Source organism: Urocitellus parryii, chromosome 4 (assembly GCF_045843805.1).
Source record: "Urocitellus parryii isolate mUroPar1 chromosome 4, mUroPar1.hap1, whole genome shotgun sequence".
Lineage (NCBI taxonomy): Eukaryota > Metazoa > Chordata > Mammalia > Rodentia > Sciuridae > Urocitellus > Urocitellus parryii.
The window spans coordinates 175,546,977-175,563,803 of NC_135534.1; the positions used below are offsets into that span (position 1 = coordinate 175,546,977).

A 16,827-nucleotide genomic window follows, 5' to 3' on the forward strand; every position below is an offset into this window, starting at 1 on the left:
TCCATGAACAGGGTATATTTTTCCATCTTCTAAGGTCTTCTTCAATATCTCTCTTTAGGGTTCTGTAGTTTTCATTGTATAAGTCTTTCACCTCTTTTGTTAGGTTGATTCCCAAGTATTTTATTTTTTGGGGGGATATTGTGAATGGAGTAGTTGTCCTCATTTCCGTTTCAGAGGATTTGTCACTGATATACAGGAATGCATTTGATTTATGCGTGTTGATCTTATATCCTGCCACTTTGCTGAATTCATTTATTAGCTCTAATAGTTTCTTTGTAGACCTTTTTGGGTTTGCTAGGTATAGAATCATATCATCTGCAAATAGTGATAATTTAAGTTCTTCTTTTCCTATTTTTATGCCTTTAATTTCTTTCGTCTGTCTAATTGCTCTGGCCAGTGTTTCGAGGACTATGTTGAACAGAAGTGGTGAGAGAGGGCATCCCTGTCTTGTACCAGATCTTAGAGGGAATGCCTTCAATTTTTCTCCATTCAGAATGATGCTGGCCTGTGGCTTATTGTAGATTGCTTTTACAATGTTGAGGTATGATCCTGTTATCCCTAATTTTTCTAGAGTTTTAAACATAAAGGGATGCTGTACTTTGTCGAATGCTTTTTCTTCATCTATCGAGATGATAATATGGTTCTTATTTTTAAGTCTATTGATGTGGTGAATAACATTTATTGATTTCCGTATATTGAACCAGCGTTGCATCCCAGGGATGAATCCTACTTGATTATGGTGTATAATTTTTTTGATATGTTTTTGGATCCGATTCGCCAGAATTTTATTGAGGATTTTTGCATCTAGGTTCATTAGAGATATTGGTCTGTAGTTTTCTTAACAAAACTTTTTGACTGAAATTATGAAAGCCAGAAGACAACTGAATGATACCTTTAAAGTGATAAAGGAAAAATATGTTAAACTTGAATTCCATTAAAAAAAAAAACTTAAGTGAAGACAAAGGCTTTTCCATACCAATAAAAACTTGAGATAATTTATTACAAATATACTTGAATTATAATAAAGATCAAAGGTAGTATTCAGGCAGCACAAAAGCAATACCAGAGAAAAATTGGATCTACACAAATGAATGAAAACATTAGAAATGGTTAATGTTGGCAAATACAAAAGAAATTATTTCTCATTTTATATTGTATATTCTCTTTTAAAAGCAATTGGCTGCTTAAAGCAAAATAGTAATATGCAGCAGCAAAATTATGACATTAGCACTTAAGATGGGAAGGGGAAATGAAAGTATAGTATTGCCATGTTCTTACACTTTACATGAAGTAATATTTATTATTTGAAGGCACACTGATATGACAAAACATGCACCCCCTAGAACAACTACTAAAAAAAATGAGGTAGAGCTAATAAGCCAAAAGTGGAGATAAAATGAACTTCAAACATAAAAGCCAATAGTGGAGATAAAATGAACTTCAAACACTCTATTATTACAAAAGAAAACAGAAGAGTAAAAGTGAAAAAATAGAAAAAAAAAGAACAAATAGAGCAGATACAAACAAATAGCAAAAAGTAGGTTCTAACACAACCATATCAATAATTATATTAAATCCAAATGTTCTAAATACTCCAATTAAAAGATTGAATTATCAAATTAGATTAAAAAGAAAAATAAGTAGGCCCCAACTACAAGATTTTTACTATCTAACTTTAAATATAAGGACACAGAGAGGTTAATAGTAAAACCATAGAGAAGATATATCACGTAAAAACTAATCAAAAGATTTGATGATAAATTGGATGCTTTTTAAAATCTAAAATACAGATAAGATGGCTTTTGATCCCAGGACAAAAATCAATGGTAAGTAAAATTTTTAAAGTGCCATGTTCATCACTAAGCATTAATCTTTTAAAAAATGATTATTCCAGCACTGTCCAATAGAAGTATAATGTGAGCCCCAAGATGAACCACACAAGTAATGTTTTTTCTAACAGCTACATTTGTCAAAGCCCACAAAATGTACAACACTAAGAGTGAATTCTTGGCCAGGCACTGTGGTGCAAGTCTGTAATTCAAATGGCTCAGAAGGCTGAGGCAGGAGGATCACGAGTTCAAAGCCAGCTTCAGAGAAAGCAAGGTGCTAAGCAACTCAGTGAGACCCTATCTCTAAATAAAATACAAAATAGGGCTGGGGATGTGACTCAGTGTTGAGTGCCCCTGAGTTTAATTCCTAGTACCAAAAACAAAAAAAAAGGGGGGGGGGTGTATTCTCATGTAATCTGTAGACTTTGGTTGTTATGTCAATGAAGGTTCATTGATGGTAACAGATGTACCTCTCTAGTGCAGGATGATTCGTGGGGAGACCATGCATAGGAGGGGTAGGGTATGCCTTCTCTACCTTCCACTCAATTTTGCTGTGAACCTAAAACTATTCTAAATGTATTTTTTTAAGTAAAAAGAATCAGGTGAGTTGATTTTAATATATTTCACATTCTTGTTTTCTTACTAAACCTTTAAAGTTTGGTATCAGCACATTTCAGACTGGACTAGCCACATGTCACCCAAGAGTCACATATCACTCCTGGTTACCATATTGGACAGTCTAGACTTTTTGACACATATCTCTTAAGCAGGAGTGGGGAGCAAGGTAGGAAAGGAGTTCAGCCTATGGGTCCTTTGGCCCAAGTGGGAAATCTCTCATTACCGTTCAAGTGTTAATATTATTCACTCTGTTAAATACTGTTAGATATTTGAAATACAGTATGCTCTTTAACCTCTCCAAGAAGGCTAAAGAGAGAGAGAGAGAGAGAGAGAGAGAGAGAGAGAGAGAGAGAGAGAAAGAAGAAGAAAAAGAAGAAGGAGGAGGAGGAGGAGGAGGAGGAGGAGGGAACTAAGACTCAGAAGTTAAATGATTTTGCCCATGGTCACAGGAACTAGTTAAGTAGAATGCAATTAGGACTCAGTTGCTCTTTCCATTACATTACACTGCAATTCTCTGTCCCCTGGGAAAGCCAACTGCTTCTAGTGGTCTTAATAGAGGGAAACTGGAAATAAGCTATTAGTTTCATCCCTGAACAGTAAGATGATTCCAAAATGGATGTACTATTGTTCAGGTGGGCAGAAGAGACCTACACAATTGGCTTCAATAGCTAGCAGACGCTCTCAAACATTCTCCACAGTGACTGTCATATGAGGGGTGGGGGCACCTCCACCCTGATTTTTTCCTCCGGTGCTGGAGATAGAATCCAGGGCCTCACATATGTTGGAGAAGCGCTCTACCACAGAGCTACATACCCCAACATCTGAATGCCACAGTCTGACATTCAGTCCTACGTCTAGAAAGAAATCGGTGTTAAGCGTACACGAAAGGTGTTCCGAGCCTATAGGTGCCAACAGCTACGGTGGTGAATCCGTGCCTCTGGCCCTTGAACTGGGACCATGTCAGTGGCAGAACCCTTCAGCATTTGGGGGAAGTCAGGTGACACGCCTTTTTTCGGTCCGAGGCAGCACTTCGGTAGAAAGGATATTGAGAGTTATCTCTGAGGGTACCAGAAGGGGAGTAGCCTCTGCAGTTCAGCCTCGACTTAGCCCCCAGGTCTCAGGCGAACTTGTTTTGTGGTCTTCGCAGTCAGTCTCCTCTCTGAGCTTCAGTGGCCCCGAGGTAAACCTCGGGACGGGAGCGGCGTTTCAAGGGCCTCTCCAGTTCTGACAGCCTCTGACTGCGCTCTTGGAGAACGCTGGCTGGCCGGCTGCACATAATACCCTTATACAGCTGGGCTCAAACAAAGGGCCGGGGTCCACCGCGCGTTGCCGCCCCCAGGAGGTTTTGGAAACTCCGTGAGGCCGGGGGCGGGGCTTGAGTGCGCCGCAGCCAATCACCGAAGGGCCAGGGCGCCAGGGGCGGGTCCTGGAGCTAGCGGCGGCGGCGGCGGCGGCGGCGGCGGCGGCCAGGCTGGGTCCGAGCATCCCGCCGCTCCGGACCCGCCCGGCCCGGACATGGCGAACGTCCGGGCCTCCCTCCGAGGCACGCTGCTGCTTCTGCTGGCTGTGGCGAGGGTCGCGGAGGTGGCAGGGGGCCTGGCCCCGGGCAGTGCGGGTAAGTAACTATCGGAGCAGCGGTTCGGGGCGATCCGGAGCGGCCGCCTCAGCACTCCAAGATGGCGCGGGGCAGGGGGCGGGGGTGAGCGCGACCCCAGACCCGGCCCACGTCCGGTGACCCTGGGTCCGGAGGGCTCGGCCGTCAGAACCCGTTGCCGAGGCGGGACCAATCAAGGTCCCTCCCTACTTGCCCTCTGCGTCCCGAAGATCTTCTGAACTGGGGCTCTTGACCCGGGTTCGAGGCCTTGCTCTGTCACCTATCGGCCATGGGCCCCCTGCTCTGCTCTGAAACCCCTCGCCTGGCTCTGGCCCCTGTCAGAAAACGGTAAAATGCCTTCACTCAGGATCGTCACGAAGGTTGGATGGATTTCAGATGTGCAGCCTCCTGCCCAGGCAGTGATTGTGACTTGTTACTTGACCCTCACTTGGTTCCGAAAGGCCGGCCTCGGTGTCGTGAGCGCTGGTTGGCCCCCACGGTGCTGTGTCAGACAGAGTTGGGCGGGAGGCATTAAAAATCAGTCAACCCTGCTTTCTGGTGCTTTCGGGCTGTAGGAGAGTTGTGTCCTTGCTCAAAAGGAGTTAAACTAAGGATGAATAGCAAACTACAGTGCTTATAGTTAGTTGTCTCCTACTTTCTGGTCATTCAGATTTGTTGCTAACTCCTGCTATCCAGGAGAGCTCAGGTTACAAACTAGGGTACAACAGGAGTAGCTTGAATTCAAGGCAGAAGTGTCCAAAGGAGATACAGAACTGTGTGTGCACAGAGGGAGAAAGATGACATCCACCTAGGATGGGGGCAAAATTGAATGATGTTTTCCTAACTGTACTAACCATCCATAGATGGCAGGGTTCCTGTTAACAACAGTGGTGGAGGAGTGCATTGCTTTCAGGGAGAGACCCCTAGCAAAAGCAAAGTCAATCTCAACAGGTTTTAAGGTAGTCTACAGTGTTAAAAATAAAGATTAAGAAAAAAAGAAAAAGGAAGGTTTTAAAAAGGGAGAGAATTGTGACAGAAACTTAGGATTAGATAACTGTAATTGGGTTCTAAGTTTACATGTAAATTAGCCCAGAAAAAAAAAAGAGAAAGAATACTGATTATTCTTGGCTAACTCAACTTACTATTCAGGACCCCATTTTTCTCACTAAGTTAAAAGAGATTGAACTAAAGCACTTACAAAGATTTGGTCCATAGAGTACTAGTTGTACATTCTCATCCACAGCTACTCAGTTCTGTGGGAAATTGTAGAGTGAAGAGGTTAAGAATACTGGAGAAAGTTACTTAGCCTTAATCTTTTTATCTAATATCCACATTTATTGTGTACCGTATACAATATATAGTATAGCATAGTAACCACTGAAATGTTAGCTATTAAATATGTTTGGGAAACACTGCATTTTGTATCCTTATCTTATAAATTCACAAAATACATTAGATTCATAATAAAGGGTCCAAGGATTTCTATTCCAAACACTGGTTTGCTGGGGGAATAAGAGAATGGCTGCTCAGGAGCATAACTCTTTTTAGAGAACTGAACATATTCTAAAATAAACAGTGGTGATGGTTGCACAACTCTGGATACGCTAAACAGAACTGAATTATATACCTTAAAAGGGTGAATTGCATGGTATGTGAATTATATCACAGAATTATTACAGAAAGGAAATAATCATTTGCTCATAAAATTTTTTGTTCATAATGCCTAAAATGCATTTAAGAAAATGCTGGGCTAGTTGGTTTTTAACAGCCCTTCCAGCTCTAAAAGTTCACGACCTCATAAAGTTTGTGTTGTTTGATAAAGAGAAAAATTCCAGGTTTAATTTTAAAATTCTTGTATTAAGTTCTAGGAAGCTTATATTGCCTGGTTCTTTACATAAAGAACATTGAGTAATATAGTGGACAAAGGCTTCTACTGTGCATAGTAGAAAGTGCAAAAAATGTTCTTCGATTCTAAACAGAAATTGAGAACACAATTATTAAATTGTTTTTCAATGAAGGCCTGGTTTATATTCCTGCATAGTCTTCTGTCAAAGTTTGGGTCTTTCTGTCTCCTCCTTTACCAGTCACTACCCACTCTGCCCTGATTATTCTTATGCTCAAGGGATGTAGGTAAGGGAGTGATAAATACTACTTATTGGCTGCTTATCTTTTTGGAGAGTGGGATGGGACCTTATGCTGCATTCTTAGGATCTGTGTCTGATGGCACCTGGGGAGTAGCTCTGTTTCTATTTAAGATATTTTGTAAGCAAAAGATGTAGCATTAAGAGCCAAATTGCAACAAGTTGACATTTAAGGAATTATGTAATAGTCTGAAATCCTGAAAAAGAACAAATGAATTTTAAATAAGAAAACGCCTATCTGGAGGAAAGTAATAAAAAGCAGATTGCCATTCCAATGAAGTGTGTTGGCCTACACTGTAGAAAGAGCTAGGACTAATGAAAGACCCAATAGGATAGTTTATAGTATGTTACTAAAAGTTCCTATCTTATATCATAGACTTAAGAAATCTTTCATTATTTATACTTTTTACTGTATGACATTCAAAGAAGAAAGGGAGGTTGATTTTATGTATTATAAGTTTTATATAATATCAGTATACCTTTTTTTGTTTTATTTTTTTTTATTTTTTTATTTTATTTTTTTTAGTACTGGGGATTGAACCCCCAGGCACTTACCCACTGAGCCACATCCCCAGTCCCTTTTTTATATTTAGAGACAGGGTCTCGCTGAGTTACTTATGGCTTCATTTATTACTTAGGACCGTGCTAAGTTGCTGAGGCTGGCTTTGAATTTGCAATCCTCCTGCCTCAGCCTCCCAAGTTGCTGGGATTATAGGTGTGCACTGCTGTGCTCAGCCATAATGTGACTTTTAAAAGAGTAAAGCATACTCTTTTTTTTTTTTTTCCATCAAAAAATACTCTGTCCTAAGAACAGAGCTGCTGCTCTCAAGGAGCTTACATTTAGAGGAGGGGAAATAGATAATGAAATTATTTCTGGGTGTGATAAATATACTATTAAAAAAAACTAAACCAAATGGTAACAGAATTGAGTGAGTGGAGGCTGAATGGTTACTTAAGAGTTGACAAGAGCAGCCTCTTTGAAAGGTGAAGTTAAGATCTGAAGGCCAGGAAGGCACTATCCTTCTGAAAGACAGAGGTGGCGTCCTAGAAGAGCAGAGGCCTTAAGGCATAAAGACCAGAAGGTCTATGTGATTGGAACATAGTGAGAAAGAAAGTACACTATCACTAGATGGTGCCAACCTTTATAAGAAGTCACATGAAGATTGCATTCTGTGTACAGATAGAAACCAACAGAGTTTTAAATGAGAGACATGATTTAATTTATATTTTAGATCACCCTTGCTGCTAAATGGGGAAAAATTATTATAATGGGCAAGAGTATAGACAAGGCATCTCAAAGGCCATTGTGGTAGTCCAAGCAAGAGAATGGTGACTCAGAGGAGAGTGGTGGTGGAGGTAGAAGAGGAGAGATCCGAGATATTGTTGATAGGTTGGATGTAGTAATTGAAGAAAGAAAGAATTAAGGGTTACTCACAGGTTTCTGTTGTTGTTATTTTAATCTTGAGCAGCTTAGTAAAAGTTGATACCATTTACCAAGGTAGGAAAGACAGGAAGGAGCAGGTTTGAGGAAAATTGACAGGTAAGGCGGAAATAGAACCAAAAGTTCTAAAGTTCCATTTTGGGGCCTGGAGATGTAGCTTGGTGGTAGAATACTTGGCTAACATGTGCAGGTCCTAGGTTCAATCCCAAGTACCACAAACAATGTTTTTACATTTTTTTTATGTTTAAGATGGGTATTAGGAATAATTGCCCATGTCCATTGCTTGATAAGCTAAATTTTATACCTGTCAATAATTTATTCAGCAAATATAATCTGTTAATAGTACCAGATGCCATGATAAACGTAGGTATAAAATAAAAGCAAACACAGACATGATCTTTACTTTCATGTGACTTAAAAGTTTAGTGGGAAATTCAGACATTAAATATTACCCCCAAATGTATACTATCTACATTGCTAATTTATATTTGTAATTATATATAATTCAAACACATCTATTTACATCCTAAATCTAAGGACTATATTTCAGGGAAAGTCATGATATTCATAAGTATTGTATATAATATGCTGGATGCTTTTAAGAACATAGACACCATGAAGACTACAAGAACAATAAAATATTAAGAGAATCATTCTGACAAGGGATATACCATTGGGAGTGAGATGTTATACTTTCAAATTTCTTGTTTATGAACAGGAGACTTGTAGCACACAGTGGGGTAGAAAACTATGCAAGAATGCTGGCCATTAGCATCTATAGGAGAATTTCACAAGAGCTTTTTTCCTTTAATTGTTACATAATGATGATTGTTGGGGTTAAGGCATTTTTGACCCCAACAAACAGAACCAACCTAGCTCAGATTAGGGGGCTGGCTATGTAACTTTTAACAGGAAATCTCATAGAAAACTATGGGTGGGCAGTTCTGCACACCTCTACCTTAGGGATTGCTGGGGAAACTGGAAAGTTGTAAGGAAGGAGAATGTTTTTACAGATAGCTTCTCTGTCTCTTTGCTTCTTTTTGTGCATCTCTTCCATTTTTTCTACCAACCAGTTTCTTCTTTTTACTCATGTTTTCTGTACTCCAATAAAACTTCAGCTTCCCCAGTTGCAATTCTTCTTGCCTTCTATTCGTACTACCAACTTGCTGTTTATTTCTTGCCTGAGAACTTGATTGTCTCCAAGAATGGCTTTGCATTAACCAAATTGAGTTCAAGGTCAACCAGGACCATCTTTTTTGAGACCAAAACAATCATGTTTGCTACATTATGAGTGGGTCACCATATAACATGTGCTACTGAGAGAGTACAGGGAGGAAAAAACTTGTACTTTTTTTTTTTTTTCTGTTAAAAGGGGTATAACAAAAGGGGCTGGAGCTGTAAAATAGCTCAGTTGTATAGTGCTTGCTTCAGACTGTGAGGCACTGGGTTCGATCCTTAGCACGACATAAAAAGAAATAAAGATACTGTGTCCATCTACAACTGAAAAAAATATTTTTTAAAAAAGGATGTAAAAACAGTATTAATATTTTTTAATCTGTGAATAAAATATTTTAAATTGAATACTGTACTTGGTGTACCAAGAAGATCAGTCAATCTGGGGATTCCAAAAGAACTCATTTGGAATACTTAGATAAGAATTAAATATTAAAGGTTCCAATTCTACCTAGAATAGTAGGGTCTTGCTGTAGCACGTGCCTATAATCCCAGTAACTAATTTAGCAAGCCCCTGTCTCAAAATAAAAAGAGCTGGGGACATAGCTCAATGATAGAGTACCTGTGGATTCGATCTCCAGTACTGCCAAAAAAAAAGTTGGATCTTAATTAAACCAAAAGTCAACATGGCCTGAAGTTGTTGGAAAAAAAACTTGAAAGATGTTTGGAATTTAAATCATCAGGAATTTAAATCACCAAGCATTTCAGGCAGAAGACTGTGTTCCAAATAAATGTAGATTTTTCCTTATTAAAAATAACTGAAGTTTAGAGAAGGAAGGCTAGAAAAAAGACTTGGAAATATTTTTAGTTGGAATAGTAGGAAGCCATTGTAGGCCCTTAATTAAGAGTGACATCATGAAAAATCCATTAAAAAAAATTAACTTGGCAGTCATATTGATACTACAACAGAATGAACATAATTGGTGTTACAGCAGTGCAGCGTGAGACAAACAATGCAGGATATATCCAACTTGCAAATGATTCAGGAAAAAACAAAACATATCTGTTTATACATATGTGTAATCATACAGATGATGAAACAGTATGACAGCAGTATTGGACAAGTGATGGATTATTTGGCTCTTCCTTGGCTGGCAATGTATTTTGCATAGATACATACACACATAACATCAGTTTTTAAGAATAATTGTGACATTTGCATGAATGAATTTTTAAATTAAAGTTGCAATTGTCGTTTAAACATTTTTAGAGTGATTTTCATTTTCAAAGTTGTTTTGAAAATAAAAATTTGATCACAAAAAAGATTTCACTGGGTGTGATGGTGCATACTTATAATCCCAGCTACTCAGGAGGCTAAGGCAGAAGGGTTATGAGTTCAAGGTCATCCAGGACCATCTTTTTTGAGACCCTGCCTCAAAATAAAATTTAAAAAGATCTGGGAATGTAGCTAAGTGGTAGATTGCTTGCTTAGCAAGCATAAAACCCTGGGTATAATCCCTAATACAGCCAAAATATATATATATATATATATATATATATATATGTGTAATAAAAATAAGACCAGAATTTTTAAATTAATGTATCTTTTTTATTTAAAATGACCTTCTTCCAGCATTAGCTCAGATTTTTTCCCTTTAATAGTGTGGGAAGGATATGTATATTTTCTTAAAAATATATATTCTGTTTTAGTAATTCTTTAGGAAAACATTAATTAGAGGAACTCATTATTTTCCATAGAAAAGAAAACAGAATGGCTTTGCATTAACCAAATTACAGCTTTTGGGAGATATCTGTGGCAAAATCCCTTTTAACTTAAAAAATCCTGTAATTTTATGGATATTCCTTATTTTTAGATTGGGGTGTATTCCATTTTATAAAATGCTAATTGGTCTTAGAAGTTGCATTTTTCTGTGTGTGGCTGTAACATGTGTTTCCTGCTTATTTGCCTATCTTTGGTATACATGTTGCCTAAACCAGCAGCCAAACATTGATATTTCAAATTATTGGATATTCTGCTTGCATATATCTAAATGTCTCTAATTCTTTCTTAAAGCTAACATGCATGGCTTTTAGTAATCAAGTTTTGATTTTTATTAATTTTATAATCACAGACGCTTGGAATAAGAATGCAAGGTAACTGTATGTCTTATTAATAAGGACAACACCTGTGCTTTTTTTATTACCATGTTGATATCGAGTTATAAATCAAACTATTTTACCCTTATTCAACTTCATTCTGTGAGAATAAACAGCTTAAAACTGTTTTTTTTTTCTTGAAGAACAAATTAGAGTCAAATTATAAAATTTCTAGAATTCATTGTCTTATAGAAAGCCTTAGGTCTTGGAAAGGTTTTTTTTTCTCCCCTTCTTTGTAATAGTTGAGTGACCCAATTAATCCATTTTAATTGCTCTAAAAAAGATAAAGACCTTTAATTGCCACATTAATTACATTTGAATCTTCCCATCCTTAATGAAGCCGTATGAATTAATGTCTTTTTGAGGGCATTTATTTCTTGGAAAATATGCAGTGTTAAAGTTTCTAGTAAACTTTTATTGTTTCAAAGGAAGAAAAATGTGTACTAATACAGGCTAAAGTTAAGAGTACAGTTTGGAAAATTTGATGGAGCAAAGGCTCCCTAGCCTGTTCATGGAGGGTGGCAGTCCTCTAAAGGGAGGAAATGTACTATTACAGAGGAATGCTTGGTTGAGAAGAGGAAAGAGATTATTGCCAGAAGATTTCAGGCTGCCCTCTTTCATCCATTCGGTCAGAAATACAAGAAAAGGCTTTTGGAAAGACCAGAAGGAAATATGCCAGAATGTCAACAGAGGTTGTGGCAAAACAGTGGGAATACAGATCTTTTCTTTCTTTCTTTCTTTTTTCTCTGCCTCTCTTTCTCTTCCAAATTGCGTGGGGCTTTTAATGGGGGGAGGGATAATTATTTTAAAAATTTAACTTGTAGGTCATTCCACTGTAAATTTGACCTTCACTATTAAATAGGAAAAAAAGTCTTTTATATTTATATTTTTAAATAAAACTGTTGGTTGTTATTGGAGTTTTAATTGTAACACATTTTGTGTTTCTGTTTTAAATAAACCTTTGCTCCAAGAAACTTTTTCAAAAATCCCAAGACCCAAATCAGACTCCTGTCTGCCTGATTGTTTACTTTTTGCTAAGCCTGTGTTTATTGGGACCATATGTTATTCTGAGTTATCTTTGCTCAAGATCAGCTGGATTTTCTGCCCTCATATGACCTTTGTGTTAGAGGATAGTAGAAAGTGCCAATTTTTAGAGTACTTCAAAAGATCATGTCAATATCATGCAGAGGGGCCTTTTTTTCCTGCCTGCCCTCCCATTCTAATGAGGCTGGAACATACCAACAATCTTAGGAGATGGGGGTTGGTCTAGCTGTTAGAAGGAAGTCTCATGAGTGCTTGGGCCCTTCCTAGACTTAGAGCTTCTTAGACAGTAAGAACAGCACAAGGCACTTTTGACACTTTGAATCAAAACACTTTTTTCTTCTGAAATGTAGTGAAATTTTTTGTATGTTCTTCAGAATATTATAAGTCAGGTGTTTAGAACTTCAAGAAACCTTTTCCCATGAGTTAATGTTAGAAAACTAGCTTCATAATAATCTTTTATGAAACCAAACTATAGTGATATGCCAGTGGTATCATAGACCCTATCATTGTTTTGTTGAAAAAGTTTCTAGTTTTGAACTTAGAAGCCTTATTTGTAAGATTTAAAGAGGACTTAAGAGGACTTCTTTTATTCATTTGTTTATTAATTCTTTTCTTTCCAATACCAATCCTGTTTTCAATCAAAAAAGTTCTGTTTTTATCTCATTTGTATATTGAAATGGTTTAGATTTTACTTGAATAGAGGATTATATTACATGTATTAGTATGTCTACACACATATACAGATTTATATAATATATTAAAAATGTGTGCCTATACACATACATATATATTTTTGGAGGGGAGAGGGATACTGGGGATCAAACCCAGGGCCTTGTGCAAGCTAGGCAAGTGCTCTACCACTAAGATCCCCAACCCAAATACGTATTTTTAAAGCCATCATATTAGATCCAGTTGCCTAAAATATAATGTTTTTACCTCTATGTCTTCTTTGGCTTGCCAGTCCTACATAGCTGCTGACCAATTGTATCTTTTTCCCAGTCTTTTACACTCTAAAACAGTTCCGTGCCCCTTCAGATTGTATCTGTATCTAATTTATGAATTCCTCTGGGCCCATAATACTGCTTGGCTACTGCTTTTCTGTTTCTCTAATTTGATGTTTCTCAAATGGCATTCTGAGATGTTAATTGGCATGAAAATTGTCCTATGGCTTGAGAAATTTGTGTAGTAGCTCCTCATTTAGCAAATTAATGTACTTTAATAGTTACATTAATGTATGAAGGGCTTTACAAAGTCCTATAGTGAATCTGTTCAACTTTTTTTTTTTTTTTGAACTGGGGATTGAACCCAAGGCTGAGCCACATCCCCTGCCCTTTTTTATTTATTTATTTTTTATTTCGAGATAGGGTGTTGCTAAGTTGTTGAGGCAGGCTTTAAACTTGTGAATCTCCTGCCTCAGCATCCTAAGCTGTTGGAATTACAGGCATGCACCACCATGCTTGGCTGTTCAACTTTTTAAAATTCTTTCCCAGTGTATTTGAACATGAAACATTTTCTTGAGGAATTAATATTATTATATCATGAAACAGTATTCTTTTATACACAGAAACACATCTAATATTGTCTCCTTTCTCAGTTCTCCAAATTAGTTGTTTCAAACCTTGACAGTTTCAGCTCAAGACCCCCAACCCTACCTATTTCAACCCTATTTTTATTCTTTGTTTGGGATTTTTTGTTTTGAGACAGGGTCTTGTTATATTACCCAGGCTGGCCTTGAACTCAGGATCCTCCTGCCTCGGCTTCCCAAGAAGCTGGGATTATAGGTGTATACCACCACATTCAGTGCAACTCAATTTTCTGACCCAGTCTCTATTTCATTGAGAAAGTACATTCTGTCAGCTTCATTCTTCATATATCAGTGTCCTTAAATCTTTTCCTCTTATCTTGATTGGTCCTACTGTTACTGAGTCCTAGGCCAGAGGCCTTACTCCTGGGGTTCTAACGAGTCAGGTTTGGCCATTTGTCCCAAAAAATAAACAGAAAAGGTAATAGTGAAAAGCAGGAAAGGAGCTTTTCTCAACATAGTCACATTGGGAAGACAGAGTGAGATCTAGCATCTCAACTTTGTCTTTGGAATGTTGATATGGGTTTTAAGATTGAACAGAGGAAGAATTCAGGCTGGGTATAAGGGGTAATGCATAATTAAACAGTCCTGGTCAGACTGTGGCCTGATTGGTCATTATCTCAGTTCTAGTTCCTCACGGTGGCTCCAGAGAAGTCCTTATCATTAAGAGGGCAGTCTCCATTTGTTTCACAGGATGCAGAATGTTTATCTATCAGACCTACGATCCTGGAAGGGGGTGGTTTGGTTTCCATGAGATGATTGCTCCTGTTTAGGGGGCTTGTGGTAGGGTGATGTGCCTGCAAGGCTCTATTATTCATGGAAAGAGCAGAGCAATGACTGTATACTTCTAGGCACCGCTCCAGGGGTCTGAAACAGAATGCTATAAATATCCCTGCAAATCTTGTCTTAGTCTCAAAGGGGGACAAGATAGGCTAGGTAAATTTAGGGCCAGTAAACTTTGCCTTATCCGTTTTCAGATGAACACTCCTTAAATGATTAACATGCCTATGTGCAAAGCTGAGCAGGTCATAAAGCTTAAGGTAATAAAGGAGATAGATACAAAATTAAGGCAGAAATGCCAAGCTTTATCCTGCTTTTAGTTACTCATTGAGCATCTGCATCTGAAGGCCTAAGTAAACAGTCAATACTTTTAACAAAGACAGCCTTGCTAAATCTGTGTTATACTACTACCAGGCTATAAATGGATGAAGTAAGAGAGCATAATTTTTGTTCATTATTGTGTCCCTGTCTCTAAATAAGAATGTCTCTTTTTGAACTGACATCCCCTTCCAGGAACCATCTCATTCAATTTCTCTTTAATCCATTTGACTTCCAACTGGGTATACTATAATTCAGTTTTGCCACCAACCGCTCATAGTTAGCATAACCTCCACAAGTTTTAAAGCACATGGTACCTAATAAGACTTTTTCATTACTCCAGACAGGAGCCTCACTTCAAGGGTCTTCAGGCCACTTACACTTTTGATCTGGGTATAATAAATCTGTGGTCTCCCATGACCCTTTCAAGTTCAATAATTCACTAGAACCATCCACATAACTTACAGAAGGCAATATGATTAAAATTGCTCTTTGGAGCTGGGGGCATAGCTCGATGGTAGAGCACACACTTAGTTCTTAGGAGGCTCTGGTTCAACTTCCAGTACCAAAATATAAAAAACAAAATAAAATTACTGTTTTACTATAAAGGGTTCAAGTCTGGAGGACCAACCAAATAAGAGACTCTTAGGACAAGGTCTGGAAGGAAATTCAGAGCTTCTGCATGGAATCAGGATGATATCATCTTCACATCAGTGTATTCAGCAGCCAGGGAAGCCCAGTGAGCTTCTGTGTCAGGAGTTTTTATCAAAATTTCATTACATAGGCATGATTGATTGAATTATTGGTCTCATGTTGGAATCTAGTCTCCAGTCCCCTCTCCGAAGACTGAGATGTCAGGTTGAGAGGTGACTCAGTAGTCCCAGTCTTCTAGTCTTTCTGGAGTGGTGGCCAGGCCCCATCCTGAACATATTTAGGTAAGATAATGAGTCATCTCATTTTCATAACAAAAACACTCCTATTACTCAGGAAATTCCAAGGATTTAGACTAAGTCTCCTAAGAATAAGGACAAAGGCCAGTCATTCTTCATTTTACAATGCTAATATTCAAAAGAGTTATCTGTACATTATTGAATTCTTTCTTGAACTCAGGCTTTTGCCCTCATCAGGTCACACTGATGACACTTATTTGAAGTCATCAGTGTCTTATACTGATGACAGTATATAGTGCTACAGTATATAGTATATAGTGCTATATACTGTAGTCAATTTGAGTCACATTACTTGACAACATCATCTAGCACAGTTAATGCCTCCTCCTTGAAACATTTTATTTAGTTGGCTTCTTGGTCACGTTCTCTCTCTTAGTCTTTTCCCCATACATTGGACACTCTCCTGCATTCAGACACCTAATGGACTTCTCAATTATATCAGAATTATTTAAAAACTGAATTTCTGATTATCTCCTCACCCTCTGGAATTTCCTTTTTTAGTCTTTTCCATTTCAGTTAAGGGTATTTCCAGGTATTTCTATTTTCCCACTTTCTCACATCAAAAATTTTATAGTCTTTGATTTTTTTTTCTACCATATCACACATCTAATCTAATAGCATGTTCTGTCAGCTTTGCATTCATAATATATCCAGACTCTGATTACTAATACCACTTCTACTGCTGCCCCCTAGTCAAGACACTATAATGTCCTATCAGTATTATTGGAACAGCTTACTGATGTTTTCTCCCTTGCTTCTCTGTAGTGTGTGTGTGTATGTGTGTGTGTGTGTGTGTGTGTGTGTGTGTGTATTTGGTACCAAGGATTGAATCCGGGAGTGCTTAATCATTGAGCCATACCCCCAGCCCTTTTTGTATTTTGAGAGAGTTGCTTACTGCCTCGCTAAGTTGCTGAGCTGGCTTTGATCTCACAGACCTCCTGCCTCAGCCTCCCAAGCCACTGGGATTACAGGTGTGTGCCAATTCGCCCAGCTTCTAATATATAATATATATGAGAGAGAGAGAGAATTTTTTTAATATTTATTTTTTAGTTTTCGGTGGACACAACATCTTTATTTTTTATGTGGTGCTGAGGAGCGAACCCAGCGCCCCATGCATGCCAGGCGAGCGCACTACCGCTTGAGCCACATCCCCAGCCCGACAATATATTTTTATCACAGAAGTTAGAGTGATCCTTTTTA

The 16,827-nt window shown here is 38.1% G+C and overlaps 1 protein-coding gene across 1 annotated transcript in view; it reads left to right on the plus strand.

The window, feature by feature from the left end:
* Positions 1 to 3,924: 3,924 nt before the first annotated feature.
* The window catches only part of Reck (reversion inducing cysteine rich protein with kazal motifs), a 78,576-nt gene continuing 65,673 nt past the window's right edge, over positions 3,925 to 16,827 (plus strand). The window contains exon 1 of the mRNA XM_026379766.2: positions 3,925 to 4,062. Coding sequence (XP_026235551.1) covers positions 3,963 to 4,062 — 100 coding nt within the window. The 5' untranslated portion in view covers positions 3,925 to 3,962. The remainder of the gene's footprint in view (positions 4,063 to 16,827) is intronic.